Source organism: Ochotona princeps, chromosome 25 (genome assembly GCF_030435755.1).
Source record: "Ochotona princeps isolate mOchPri1 chromosome 25, mOchPri1.hap1, whole genome shotgun sequence".
Classification (NCBI taxonomy): domain Eukaryota; kingdom Metazoa; phylum Chordata; class Mammalia; order Lagomorpha; family Ochotonidae; genus Ochotona; species Ochotona princeps.
The window spans coordinates 25,678,339-25,693,120 of record NC_080856.1 but is presented as its reverse complement, the minus strand read 5'-3'; the positions used below and the strand labels follow the sequence as shown (position 1 = coordinate 25,693,120).

At 52.3% G+C, this 14,782-nt stretch overlaps 1 protein-coding gene across 3 annotated transcripts in view; it reads right to left on the bottom strand.

The window, feature by feature from the left end:
- The window catches only part of ZNF777 (zinc finger protein 777), a 31,386-nt gene extending 18,266 nt beyond the window's left edge, over positions 1 to 13,120 (bottom strand). Inside the window, exons 1-4 of one of the 3 annotated variants that reach the window (XM_004594438.3) lie at positions 12,652 to 13,120; positions 7,354 to 8,214; positions 6,285 to 6,411; positions 3,610 to 3,723 (exon numbers count right to left, since the gene is read on the bottom strand). In XM_004594438.3, the coding sequence (XP_004594495.2) occupies positions 3,610 to 3,723; positions 6,285 to 6,411; positions 7,354 to 8,199 (1,087 nt within the window). In that variant the 5' untranslated portion in view covers positions 8,200 to 8,214; positions 12,652 to 13,120. Of the gene's footprint in view, positions 1 to 3,609; positions 3,724 to 6,284; positions 6,412 to 7,353; positions 8,215 to 11,528; positions 11,836 to 11,866; positions 12,632 to 12,651 lie in introns of those variants that run through there. The other 2 variants (XM_058681430.1, XM_058681431.1) reach the window with 2 other exon arrangements.
- Between the last annotated feature and the right edge of the window lie 1,662 nt (positions 13,121 to 14,782).

Here is a 14,782-nt window from a genome sequence, read left to right as displayed (position 1 = left end):
TGGCTCAGCTCTGACTGTTGTGGTCACTTGGGCTGTGAATCAACGGACGGAAAATCTTCCTCTCTGTCTCTCCTCTCTGTATATCTGACTTTCCAATAAAAATAAAATAAATCTTACAAAAATATATAAATAAACCTTTCTTCCTAAGAACTTTTGGTTACTGGAATGAAGAGCCAACTAATATGGCTGCAAACATTAACACGAACTTCAATGAAGCCAGAGGAGGTGGACAGGGGCAGAGCCTGTGCAGCTCAGGGTTCTTGACACAGCATCTGCTCCAAGCTCATCTGGTGAACTTGCAAGTGAAACACGCTGTCCAAACCCCTCCTAAATAGGATTTTTGTGGCTACATAATCATCTAGCGTAACAAGAGGCACGTTTGGCATCCTGACTGTTTTAGATTCTTTTCTATGCTGAAAACTCTTGACAAAAAATGATTAGGTAGAGTGCACACCAACATTTGAAATACTTAAAAGCATATTTTAAGGGCTGGCATTGTGGTCTGTAACTCCAACATCCCAAGTCCTGGTCCACTTCCTGCTAATGTGCCTGGGAAAAGCAGCAGAAGATACAGCCCAAGTGTCTGGCCCTCTTGAACGAACCCACACGGGAGGCCCGGATGAAGCATCCAGCTTTGGCAGGACTCTGCCCTTACCACTGTGGCCATGTGGGGAGTAAACCAGTGGATGAAAGAGCTCTGTCTCTCCCTCCTCTGTAGCTCTTTCAAATAAATAAACAAATCATTATTTAAAAATACCTTTGGACATCATACTGCTTTCTAAATTAACAAAAACAGTGTAGATAGTCTGAGCAGCAAAGTGTGTTGGCGTAGACTTTGGCACCCCTCCAGCTCACCTTATTCTCTGCTAGCTTGCTAGGGACACACTGTACCTGGCTTCTCCGGGCCTCCCTGAGCACCTGCAGAACTGTGAATGGAAGCCCCGATTCCGACTGTTCTGGAAATACAGTTGATAACTGAGTTGTCTTTGGATCTCTTTGCCCTTAAGGGGCCAAATCACTAAATGGTAGCGTATTGAATGAATTCACTTAGCCTGTTTTTAAAAATTGTCATGTCTGGTATATTTGGAACTCTGAAAAATAATCAGTTTTTAGACTTTTTCCCTGGTAGCATACCCTTGGGTCTGGTTTTGCTACCATATGGCTAAGGAAGAAGACACACAAAGGCACCAGGGCGTGCTGAAGGCCCTGACATGTGCAGTATCAGACTCATCCAGCATGGGTGGGAAGGCCTGCTTTGTGCCAGAGTGGTTCCTAGGTCCTCCCCGTCCACCTCCAGCTGCAGGCTCCAAGGGGTTGGGAACAGTTACCGGAACTAATGGCACAGCTCGCTCACACAAGCAAGCCTCTGGGAGGCTTCTCTCAGCAGGAGCTCAGGCTATGGATGCAAATGTGCCAGGACAGTTTTGGGGCAGGGTGGGCTGGGGTCATTTATCTTCTGATTCTGAGGCACTTCGTGGGAGACCCACCTGTGACGAGGAAGTAAAAATCAGAGAGGGGGAGGAGACTGAGGCTCTGTCCTGCCCTGGCCTTTCTGTGAGAGGATACGAGAGCAGTACCTGGACCACAGACTCTTCGGGGATGTCACACATTTCAGGATTTGGGGATCATAAATCACCTCTCCAAAATCCTCATGCTTTGAAGTCTTCTACACAGGTTTCTCTCTTCCCACCTGGGATGTTGCCACAAAAATCCTAGAAGCTACAGCCTGACGTTCCTCCAACCAAAAGATCATTCTGTTCCTTGACATACTTTGTCCTCAACACTTCGTCCTCATCTACTTTTAAATTCATCTTTCGGGGCAGTGTTTGGCCTAGTGGTTAAGACATCTGCATCCTACAGGTGTGCACCTGGACTCCATTTCTGCATCTGCCTCCCAATTCCAACTTCCTGCTAATAGGCCACAGGTGATGGTGCCAATGCTTGGTCTCTGTCACCCACACCCAGTGCCTATCGCTTCTCGGCCTTTTGGCTAAGACCAAATGTGAGGTCTGCAGCTCCTGGCTTCAGCCTGGCCCGTCCCAGCTGTTGTGGGCATCTGTGGGGGGGGGTCAACCAGCAGATGTGGGTGTTTTCCGTTTTTGCCTTTCTCAAAATAAATAAAATCTTAAAATGTAAATCAAGCACATCTATTTTGTCTGTCAGGACCAAAAATTCAGGATCAGCATTTCCCTTGATTTTCAAATCCAGCAACTCCCAGGAAGTCCTGACATGGGGTTGCTCTGAGTCATGGCGCCACTTCCGCTTTCACAGGCTTCTACCTGCCCTGTAATTCACCTTCCCTCGTAACTCAGTGTTCCTAAACACTGCCAGGGAGTTAGTCTGTAGGTCCCCGAATCCACAACAGTGATGTTAGAACAAGCCCTGACTGCTGGCACCTCCTTTCCAGGAGCCATGATTCCCAACCACACTTGATGTCTTCACATGCCACAATGTGGGACTCAGCACAAGGCAGTGCTTTCCCTGAGGACCATCACGACAAGTGATACAAGTCCACAGCGGGTTCCGAAGCAGGGGCTCTGAAAACTAGCTGCAGCACCATCAAAGCACCTGCAGTCCATGTGTGCAAGCTGCTGGCCCAGCGGCTGGGAGAGGGGTGATGGCCCAGGCATGCTGATCACAGCTCGGCTATATGCTGGGCCATTCGTATGTGCCCGCCGCCATGCCAGGCCTTGCAGTTGGGTATTAGTATCCATCCTATTCTATAGATGAGGAACCTGCAGCTCCAAAATGATGGGCACTGCTGATAAGCCAAGGAGCTGCATTCAGACACAGGCAGCCCGAAACCAGGCCTGTCCTCGGCTTCATGGCCCCCGCTGAGCCATGCCTGCTGCACCTCTTCTGACCCCATCAACTGCTTCATCCGGACACTGGCTTGCTAGAATTGTGCGCCATAGGATGTTTCTGGTAAAGTCCAATGATGTCCTTTATCTTACTACTGCCCAGCTCTATCCTTTTTTGGAAAGCACTGGGAGCTGTGAGCACTAGTACTCTGAGAAGAATGGCTGCCTTGCCACTTCTGGATTGATTTCCTGCAAAGAATGAGGTGACACTTGGTCATGTCCAATCCTCTCTGAGAGGCCACTGCTGTGGAGCAGCAAGTTAAGCCGCCACCTGCAGCACTGGCATCCCATATATATGCAGTGTTTGGTTCAAGACCTGGCTGTTCCATTGCCAATCCAGCTCCCTGCTAATGTGCCTAGGAAGGCAGCAGAAGATAGTTCAAGTACTTGGAGATGGTGATGCAGTTCCCGACCTGGCTTTAGGTTGGCCCGGCACTGGTCATTGTGGCCATTCAGGGAGAGAACCATGATAGGAAAGATCTCTGTAACCGTATTCCAACTCAAACAAAGCAGCAAATGGCCATCTCTTGGATGAAGACCTCCAATAGATTCCTATTCTTCACCAACTTGTGCTGTTGGTGAACACGGGGAGCCCCCAAGCGGGTCCCCGTACTGGCAGGGCTCCCTCCTACACAGCACTTGCTAACACACGGCTTCAGGTCTACCTCAAATCGAGAGCGCCCATACTGGGGCCTCCTTAAATAAAGATCTGGAATGTCAGGCTCAATGCCGCCTGTCAGACACTCACCAGTACTGGGATCTGTAGGCGTCTCGCCCTCCTCGGAGTCTTCCTGCTCCTGCACGGTTGGCCTCTCCCCGCGCTCCATCTGTGACATGAGGTCTGGTTTGGATATTGCATAGTCTGGGCAGAAGGAAGGAAATAAAATACACTGTGGGATGAGGTGGCCCTTCTGCTGGGAGCCAGCAGTGTTAGGAAACAAGTGCCCATACGTGCAGCCTTGGTCCTCAGGGCCCCTGTGTATGGGGGTGCCGCAGGAGCGGGGTCGGCGGGAGGAGGAACTGATGCAGCTGACAGGTGGCTGATTCCTGCCCAGGTTTTCATGTTGACTACATGAAAATGTATAAAGTAAATCATGCATCCTGATGAAACTGAAAAGTCATAGTGCCGACACTGTGGTATAGTGGGTTGGGCTGCCGCCATGCGGGTGCTGGTTTGAGGCCCAGCTGCTCAGCTTCCAATGCAGCTCACCGCTGGTATGCCTAGGAAAGCAGCAAGTGGAAGAGCGTCTAAGTATAGGTCTTTGTCACTCACACGGGACACCTGGACGGAATTCCAGGCTCCTGCTTTGACCTGGATCAGCCCTAGCCATTGCAGCCATTTGGGAAATGAACCAGCAGATGGAAAGATTTCTTTCTCCCTCTCTCTGTTTCTCCACCTTCCAAATATATAAAAGCATATATAAAAATCTAAAAGCCATAAAATAAAACATTAATAGGTATTCAAACATTAAAAAAAGTTTGGGGCGTCAAAAAAAGAAGTTTTGGGAAATTTAAAAACGAAGAGATCTGGGACCCAGCTCAGTGCCTAAATCCTCGTCTTACATTCGCCAGGATCCTATATGGGCTCTAGTTTGTGTCCCAGCGGCTCCACTTTCCATCCAGCTCCCTGCTGCAGCCTGCAAAAGCAATAGATGTCCCAAAGCCTTGGGACCCTGCTGCGTTCACATGGAGACCTGGAGGAAGCTCCTGGCTCCTGACTCCCAGCTTTGGATAAGCTCAGCTCTGGCTATTGCGGCCACTTGGGGAGTGAACCAGCAGATGGAAGATCTTCCTCTCTACATCTCCTTCTCTCTGTAAATATGCCTTTACAATAAAAATAAGTCTTTAAAAAAATGAAGAAATCTGGAGACAATATTACAAACATATAGGCATATTGGTATCATATGGTGATAGATGGGCAGAGGGCTGTATTTATATATATATATCCATGATTATACACAGAGAACTCCGCTATTAGATCACAGAAAAGCAAGGATATGAACATCCAGCTTACAAAGGACATACAAAGGGGCAAAAATGTAAAAAAAGATGCATAAGTTCATCAATCATCAAAGAAAGAAGTATTTAAAAAGAACAAAAAATACACCTCATTATTTAATCTATTAAAAAGGCACCTAGTTAAGACAGAAGACTGTCCACTTGGGCCAGGCTTCTGGAAAAATGGCACTGTCCCAGAAGGGCCCTCCAGAGGCTCCAGGGCGGGAGGCACAGAACTGCACATGCGCATGCCCACCTCCCAAAACCCGCCCGAGGAAAGCAGCTAGGGCAGGGCCCATGCACACTGGGATGCCAAATGCGACACTATGGGACCATAGCCAGACCACAAGCAGCCTGTTGGGCATGAGTAAGAAGGCCAGTTCCCCCGTCACGCTTTGCAGTCTTTTCCATGGAGGCGCGAGTGTGCTGATGGGGAAGGCAGAGCACAGCCCACTGGAAGGTCAGACAAGCAAAGGGTCCCTGTGTCATGGGCGCTGTGCATGCACCAGGGCATGCGTCGTGCCTGTATCATCTCATGCACGGGAAAGCAGGGGAAGGGTGGCCACAGTCTGCAGTGGCTCCCTCTGGGGAGTTGGTGGGGGCTGCTCTTTATTAAGTCTGGGATGCTGGATTTTCATCATCAGGTATAGATTTTAAAAAGAAAGACTCATTTTAAAAAATGAAAATTTATCCTGTGAAAAAGGTATATGTAAAATTAACCATTTTATCCAAACCCGAAGCTCTGTACAATAGCAGCGTTCTTAAAACCTGAACGTTTTATAAAATGCTCAAACCAGGGAAAAAGATATTTTAAAAGTCCAGTGCACTTCTCCAGGTTTTAACTTTAATTATTCTCCCTGACAACAAGCACACGTGAACGTGCGGTAAGACAAGTCTACAGTGGAACTGTGACTTGCTGGCGAGGACCAGGGTGAGCCCTTAACGTCTGCCGTCAATGACAGAGCCAAGGGCCTAGTGGCTGTGAGTCGTGGACGACTGACGGCATTCAGTCAGCTGATTGTCCGTCAGGCACCCTCCCCTGGCTCTGGCTCCTGGACAGTGAGGCTGGGAGGACAGGTGATGGCATTCACAGGGCTGGCCACAGGAAGCACTCGGCCCGTGTGTGTCGCTTCTGTTCTCTTTTCCTACCCTGGGGACAACGCTCTTGAGGTGCGAGAGCATAGATAGGTGAGCCTGCGTTCACTCCCATGCCTGCCCTCATGGACACTCCCGGAGTGCAGCCTTTCTGTATAGCTGGTCCGACCTATGCCGTCCTGACACACGTGGGCAGGTGAGGGCATGTTAACGTCACGCTCCCTGCACTTCCGCTGCGCTTGTTAACCACCACTGGCCCTCCCGGGGTTTGGACTCCCCAAGTTTCCCAATGCACTGCTCCCCGAGAGGCCTGTGAAGCCCTGGCCTTACCCATGGAGACTAGAGATTCGTAGTTGCCCCTCATCACGTTCTTGTAGAGCTCCTTCTGCCACTCGGACAAGTTTCCCCACTCTTGCTCCGAGAAATGGACAGCAACGTCATCGAATGTCACAGGGACCTGAAACACAACTGGCTTAGCTCAGGCCAACCGGACGCCACCCCAGCCCCAGGGCTGTCCACCCCAGCCCCAGGCTGCAGCCCGCAGGCCAGACAGCTCCTTCCCAGGGCTGGAGGGAGAAGGGAGTCAACACACAGTTCCTGCAGTCCCTCTGGTCAGATTCAGCTGGTCTGGTCTGTGTCCCTTCTGTCAGGATGACTCTAAAGCTGGTAGTGCTGACCAGCAGCCATAGCACCAACAGAGAATGTGCTGGAAATGCAGACTCCCACCTCCTCTCCCTCCTCGAGAACCTACACTATCAGCGTTTCCGGGGACTCCCCAGTAGGATATGAGCCATGCTAGCCTTGAAACCACGGCATTTTCACCTTATGTAAGGCTGTGGAAGGGGACAGCAACACACAAGAACACCAAGAAAATTCGTCCGTACTCAAGTCCTTTCTGACCCGCCTGGAAAATACTACGGAAACCTAACTCTGCTCTAGGTTATCTCGGCATCCTTTTGCAAATCGGTTTTACTGGCATTAACGACTTCTGAGTGAGCTAACAGGACAGAACGAATGCCTGTCACACTTAACCCAGATCCTCCCTCCCTCTACCCCGATGGCAACATTCCTCACCTTCGCTCTTACCTGCCTCTCTCTGGCCTTCTTACCCTTGGATGTCACTGGATGACTTTGCTCAACACCCTTCAAACCAACCCTCCCTTCTTGCCGGGCCACTTCTGTACCAGCCCCGGCTTCGGTCAGAAGGACACACTGCATGTTCTGGGTGCAGTCTGCTCTCAACGAGGCAAGGACGGGGACGGGCAGCTCAGCATCATCACTCTTCCCTCCCCCAATCTCCGAGCCATTACTTTCCCCTTCATTCACATTAAACCCAACTCCTTAATCACACTGCAATTCAAGGTCGACCTCGGAGAAGCCCCAGCCGGGGCAGACTCACCTTGGGAACTTCTCCATTGCTGCCAGGGGGCAGCCGCAGGATCCAGAAGTTTCTGTTTTTGAGCAGGTTCTCCATGTTCTCCAGGCGCCGCTGCAGCAGCCCGTACTCCTGCAGCAGTGTGCCCAGGACGACCCACTTGCTCTCCAGGTGGTTTGCAAACTCCACAGCTGTCTTCTCACAGTCGGCTATCTTCTTTTCGTTAGTCCCTGTCCGGCCCTCCAAGGTCAGCAGCCTCATGGCCTGGGCCTCCAGTTTCCTCTCGACCGCTTGGACGGCAGCCCACACGGCCAAGCGGGTGATCTCTGCTGTGGGCAGTGGCTGCTCCTTCTGGGCTGCTGAGGAGAGCTGGAAAGGGGTGTCTTTTTGGGAAGCTGGGCTCTGCAACAGAGGGTCCATGTCAGTCTCAGGGGCTGTTGGGGAGAGTGTCAGGTGGTCTTTCTCAGGAGCTTCAGGGGAGGAGAGGGGGGCTTCTGAATGGTGAGCGGAGTGAGACAGCAGGGAGATGTCCTGCTCCGTGGCAGCTGGGGGAGGATACTGGGTCTCGTCCTGGGCAGCCAGGGACCCCTGCAGGGGCGGCTCATGCTCAGATGTGGCAGGGCACAGGAGTGCAGGTCCCTTCTGGTAAACAGGTGGTATCCGGCCAGAAGTCTCTTGCTTGGGAACACCGGAAGTCTGGGGTAGGGCACTTTGCTGGGCGACGGTGGGAGACAAAGGCGGGGTTTCTTTTGGGGGAAGAAGGCGGGATTGGAACAGTGTTTCTCGGGCGAGTCCAGCGGGGGCCTGACGTAGAGGTTCTTCTGGTGGCAGACTGGGGAATGACAGCGGGGACGAGCGTTGCTTCTCCATGTCCAGCTGCTGGGCCTGTATTTGAGAGAGGAAAGTCAGGATTGAAGGCATGGCCTGCAACTGACAGAAGCAACTCTTAAAGCAAGTGCCCACATCAACCACTTGGAGTGGTGAGATACACTTGGCCAACATGAGTCTCTTCTTGAAATCACTGCCCATTGACTTATATGTCAATTATGAGGAAGAAATATACAATGGCTGTGTCTTTCATAGAGCTAGTGCCTAGCTGGGAGAGGAAAAGGGAATCAGACTTGAGAACTTGGCTTTCTACCTGACCTACAGCAACCTGCACCAGCTGGCCTGGTTATCAGACCTCTCCATTCTCAGCGTCCTTGTCCATAAAATAACAATAATATATCTCTCGGGCACAGACTATTCTCACTCCGTTGTTACAACACTGAGTATAACATTTTGAGAAATGACACAGCAGAATTTTGTAAATGCCATGCATCGATGCTATCCCCCAACTCCTAGCAAGAGCAAGGGGTGGGGGACAATCACTGGTTGGAAGCCAGTGTTGTCATCTGAGTTAACTCCACATGGACTTGACACCCAGCCCCTGTTGCCTGCCATCAGTGTTACTAGGCAGGCACAGCACCCTGGGCTCCTCTCACTTTACTCAAGAGTGAGGACACAAAATTATTTTCAGTTTCCCAGACCGCTACTCTTTGATAAAAGCTGAACTGTCTCACAGCACTTCTATGGTCTGTTTGCCTTGGGAAGCATCTTATGTACACTGGTGCCCAGTTCCTCCCATGGATGCCGCATGGGCTTCTTCTGCTCTAAGCAGAGAGAAGAGGGACTGAGACGCTGGGGCAGGCGAGCCCTTCGCAAGTGGTCACTGCGGCAGCTTCTCTGGGTGGCTGGCTTCCTCTCTGTGGTTCCTGAGGTGGGAAAATGAGGAAGAGAGGAGGCCTGGCAGGACAGAACACGCAACAGTCAGTTTTAAGACCTCTACCAAGATTAGTGGGGTCTGGAACCCAAAATGAAGCTTCAGTTTTCTTTTCGGAATTCCAACGAGTCTCACGCTCCCTGTTCCCATCCTGCCCCATCCATGCACACGGAATTCCTGAAACATCAGGGAGTTGCGGCCACAATCTGTGAGTGACCAGTTCTGGGTTCACCTAGCCAGACCATCAACAGCTTTATCAGAACAAAATGTGATTTTGCCATGTAACCCTTGCTGTCATTTCCTCAACATCTTCCTTTCAAGAATCTGCTCAATTACTGTGCTCTCTATACAAATGATCTTTAAAGTAATTAAAATTTCCATTTATTTGAAAACTGGCATATCCCAGGACTGTACTCAATAACTTCCACTGAATGCATTGTTGAGTTACAAAAAGTATCCTTAGGATCTCTGACGAGGTTTCTGTAATGGTCCACCAAAGACTCCTCTAGACCGACGTCATAGCGTCCATCGCCCCCTTCCTAGTATGTGTTCATTTGTTCACTGCAGGCGGCTTTGCTGAGACAGCACCACACTTGCAAGGCAGGGGATGAAAGACTCAACAGTGAAAGAATTTGGAAGAAGTATGTGAACCAATAGCTCTGTGATATGACTAATTAGCTGGGAATAGCTAACAATTATTCGGCATTTATTATTTGCCAGGGACTACGCTAAGCATTTGGAAGGATTACCTCATTTAATCCTCATACAAATCAACAAAATAGGTACTACCAGAATTACTACCCACAATCAACCTTTGAAGACCCTGAGGTCAGGACCGGCTGAGGAACCCATCCCACATCCCACAGCAGCCTGGCTCCACAGCTTGCAGGCTGCCTCCAGGTCCACCTGCCACTGGGGGCAGCTGGTAGGGGCATGCTCTCAATCTTTCATACCTCTGGAATGCCCACGTTGGGAGATCACCCAGAGTTGGGCAAACATGTTCAATGAATTCACTTGACTCCTAAACCTGCATGGCTCATAAACACCTAAACTGCTTCCCAACAGGCCAATGTAAGCCTGCATGGCCCCCTTGGATATATAAGTGAGTGGCTCACGTAACATAACAGGTACATCCCAGCCCTTCCTCACAGGCGGATGAGTACAAACACTTCGGTAGAAGGAATGAGTAGGAATGAGTAGGAAGAAGGGGGGAAAAAAAAATCCCTGGGTCTGGGTTAGTCTCCCAAGTAAGGAGAAAACAATGGAAAAAAAAAAAGCATACCATAGTACATAAAGCCAGCAACAGAGCAACACAAATTTACCAACACAATGTTGCCTAAAGGAAAATTCAACTTCTTTGCTTCTTAGTATTAGGCTGCCTCTTTACATTTCAAGATTGGGAGGACTGGAGAAGGACCAGGGGCCACAGGGTTTATCCCTCTTCCTTTCCCCAAATTAAAGTCCCCCTGCTATAATGTCATCAGTCTCAATACCCATGGCTTGATCTTACCCTAGGCTACACACGTCTCTAAACGAATAAGAAGATTCTCAAACTGCTGGCTTGGGGTTGACAGTCTTCTAAAACACACACACACAAACAAAACCATCCCCAATGAATCATATCTTGACAGTGACCTCTAAGATTCACACTACGTTAGTAGAAACATAAAGAACCACATGCATCTAACTTATTAAGAAAGCTGTGCCATTGTCTTGGAGGACTCAATGCAGTTCATTCAGAACCACAGACCATTCAAAAGGGTGCCCAAAACCTAAGCCCCAGGGAGGCATGCGCAAATCTCAGCTTTTATTTTATTTTCCTGAGAGTTTCAACTTTATTATCCTTATTTTCTAAGAACTAGGAGGCTTTTTAGAAAGGCACATATGTCACCTCCCCTCTTAACACAAAACAGGAAACTGACTCCCCTGCAGCCACCCTCACCCTCGTCCTCAGTAGCGCAGCCAGGGCACCTCAAAGAACAGGTATGCAAGCCGATTTGAAGGCTGATTTTTCAGACTGGCTCAGTGGGGAGCCGACACCAGCCCTCTCTTCTCCTCCCCCAAGCTGTCAGACTCTCCCTCCCCAGACCCCAGCCGTCATAACACCCACAGTTTGGCCCTGAGCCCTCTAGATACACTGGCTGGGGCGGGGGAGGGGGGAAGATGCCTGACTGGAGATGTCCGCTGCTCTCCACTGCGCTCTAGGCTGGGAGCCGTCCGGCCTCCTCATCCACCTCCCCCGACGGGCCGAGTCCACCTCCCGGCTGGACCAGCCCCCCTACCCTATCACCACCAGGGGAGGCCACCGCCAGAGCTGTCCCCTCCCCGTCCAGGCCCGCGGCCAAGCAGGCCTCTATGGGGCCGCGGGCACCACGTCTCCGATGACTCGCTACATGACCTTGGGGCAAGTAGGGCAGGTCCACCCAGGTACCAGTACCTCAGTGTCTCCGTTCTGCGAAATGGGAGAGGCGCATCAGCGCCGCGCCCGAGTCGAAGAGGCTCGGCGGGGCCGAGCTCTGCGGAAAACGTGCCGGCGGCCACCCCGACGGACGCAGCGCCGGCACCGCAGGGAGCGAGCGCGCCGCCGCCGGGCGCCCCACCTCGGGGCCGCGTGTATACCGGGCCGGAGTCCGCGCAGCCTCGCACGGACGGCGGCCGAGTCTCGGCCCGGACCCGGTCGGCAGCCCCCGCCTCCCCGCCCCGCGTTCAGAAGCGCGCGAGCCCTTCCAGAGCGCCCCCTCCCCCGCCAACGTCGCAGCGTTTTCTGTCCCTTACCGAGACCCCAGGCCGGGACGCCGAGCCCGGGACACGCAGGCCGTCCCCGGGGGCCCGGGGCCGCGCGTCCGTGCGCGCGCGGGCCGCCCTCACCGGAGCCGGGGCCGCCTCGGCCATGGCCCTGTGCTGTCCGGCCGGGCCCCGGGAGTCGCCGCCGCCGCCGCCGCCGCTGCCGCCGTGCGCGGCCCCCACACAGGCCCGGCCGCCCAGTCCCCTCCGCAGGCGGCGCCGGCTCGGCCCAGCCTTCCCCGCCGGGGCTCGCGCGCGGCCGTCGGGCCCCGGCCTGCTCGGGGCGCGCGGGGCTGGCGGGCACCGAGCCGCCGAGCTCAGGCGGCGGCGTCGGAGCGGGGCGCGCGGCGGTACGGGCGGCCCGGCCGGCTGCGCCCCGGCCGCGAGCTGGGCCCCGGCCCTCAGCAGCAGCCCCCGGCCCGCGCGCCACCCCTCTGCGGCCGCAGCTGCGACCCTGGCTGCGGCCCCGGCCCCGGCTGCGAGCTGCGCTGCCGTCCCGGCGCCTCTTCAGCAGGGGAGCTGCACAGCAGCTGCCATGTTGATACAAACTGCATCCTGGGAGGCATGTCCCTCTCAGGCCGTTTAAAGAGAAACACTCCGAGGCTCGTCGGAGGCTGCCGGAACCCAGACAGCTCCATCTACAGCCGGTAGGAGCGAACAGTGTCGAGCGAGCAGCCAGGCGGCGACGGACACGCCCTGAGCCCGGGCGAGCCCGTCGTGGAGCCCGGGCCGAACCGCTGGGGCCTCCCACCCTTCAGGGCCCTCCGTCCTCTCACCTGGGGGTTCCTCGCCTGCCCCGGCACCCTCGGGTGAGGCCAGGAGGCGGGCGGCGGGCAGAGGAGAAGCCGAGCGCGCAGCCCCAGGCGACGTGGTGGGGTCTGGAGGCGGGTTGATTGGCTCCGACAGCCTTCCTCCCGCCGGCTCCTCTGCCTCTCTCAAACCCAGAACCCGGGGTCGTTCCCTTTCAAAACCTGCGCTCACAAAGGGATCTAAGAAAGCCGTCACACCAGAGAAAGCCCGGAGTTCATGTGACCAGCGCTGTGCAGTCCGGGTTCCAGGGAAGCGGGCTGTGGTTCCAAGGGTAGCCAGGGGGTTGGGTGCTTTTGTGAAACGGCGCAATGTTGTTTTCGACATGAAAAGACACAATTCCTAGAATCGGAGAGTGCGAGGGCTGAAAGGGGCAAGGCCGATGGATCACCGGGAGGAAACAGGCCAAGTGGGGAGTGACTTGTTTACCCCAAGTTACCGTTGCAGCCCCTTGGGGGAATGCTCTTTCTAGCAGCAAGGGGTAGCCTCAAAGGAATGGTGGCGCCTCCAGTTGGCGGCTCCCCTTCCCGGACAGGTGCACTGAAACACGGATTTATGGAATGAATACCTCCTAAGGTGTCAAGAACTGGATAGGAAATGAAAAAGGGAGAGAGAGAGAAAAGTAGAAGGCACTTTTTAAAAGTTCGTGGAAAATGCTTATAATCGTGTAATTCCGTTTTTCCGTGAATGTTTTGAAGTGTGTTGGTCTAGGCAGGTGTCCTGGCTCCTAGAACTGAACCCTGGTTGTAGGTAGCTGGCATGAGGAAAGAGAACACAGAATATATTTCCTCACCACGGAAGCCTGTGGAGGGCAGGACTGAAGCTGGGCTTGGTTAGAAGTCAAGGCAGGAAGAGCTGTCTGCCTGCAGCTCAGCTCTCTGCTTAGGAAGCCCAGGAAAGCTGTGGACAGGAAGAGGGTCCGAGTTACAGCATCCCAGGCTGTCCCTCCCCACCAAGGGCTTCCTGTACTTCATGTGTATCTTGTATACCACACTGCTTTGGATATTAAAAACAAAAACAGAAGCCCTATGTGAGTGACAGTTCCTCAGCCCATGGCCAGTGGTGTTTCAACAGGCATGTCTGCTTGCAGTCACTGCAAGCACGTGTTTCATGACATGCTTTTCTATAGTTGGTTTTGCTTCCCCCTGAGGGGAACGAACTCACTGGCTCACCGTGGGAGAGACACGGAGACCGGCAACACCCGTGACGGCAGCACCTCCACCTTTCTGCTCACCCACGTAGGTCCCACCAGCAAGACAGGAGTTGCTGTTTGCACCTTCTTGCCAATGCTTGCTGATAAGCAGCTTAGAAAGCATGCCAACAGGGAGGGCGAATGGTGGCTGGGCTTCTAGATCTGTATTCAGGAAGCTGGAGCATCCTGCGTCTTTTCTTACTTACTGAACGTTGGGTTTCTTCCCTCGAATTTCCTCTCCGTAACCTTTGCCAGAGTGTCTGTCATAAGGTCTTTTTCCAATTGATTTGGAACTGTTTCCTAAGACATATTCTGGGCATTGATTCTATCACCAAAAATGTAATGCAATTGCTGATGTGATTGCATTTAAATCTGCTGTAGTGATAGTTCTTTTCTGTGTTCCAGATGCTTAGGAATACTGTATCTCCTTTTTGTCTGTTTTTAGATTATTTTAAAGTGGGTCTATTTTTGTATTAGCACTCAGTTTTTACAAAATTGCTGCTTTTTCACCATTCCATTCATGTATTAGTTACGCATCATTTTAAGTGGTTGCCCTAAGGTTTGCAGTATACATTTTTAATTCTTAACAGCCTATCACACAGCAATTATACCACTGACATGTGCTATGGTAACCTGATAACAGGCTGGTCTTATCATCCTTCACACTGCTGTTACCGGCGCTTTAAGTTTTTTTTTTTTTTTTTTATTAAGTCATCATCCTCTGGTTTCACTTTGGGAAGTTTCAATTACTCAGCATCACCCATGGTACAATAATATTGAATGGATAACTCTAGAAATAAATCTTTTTTTATTTTTAAGAAGATGTGTTTGTTTGAAAGCCAGAGTTAACAGAGAGAGGAGAGGCAGAGGAAGAAAGAGAGGGTTTGGGCCTGGCGCGGTAGCCTAGC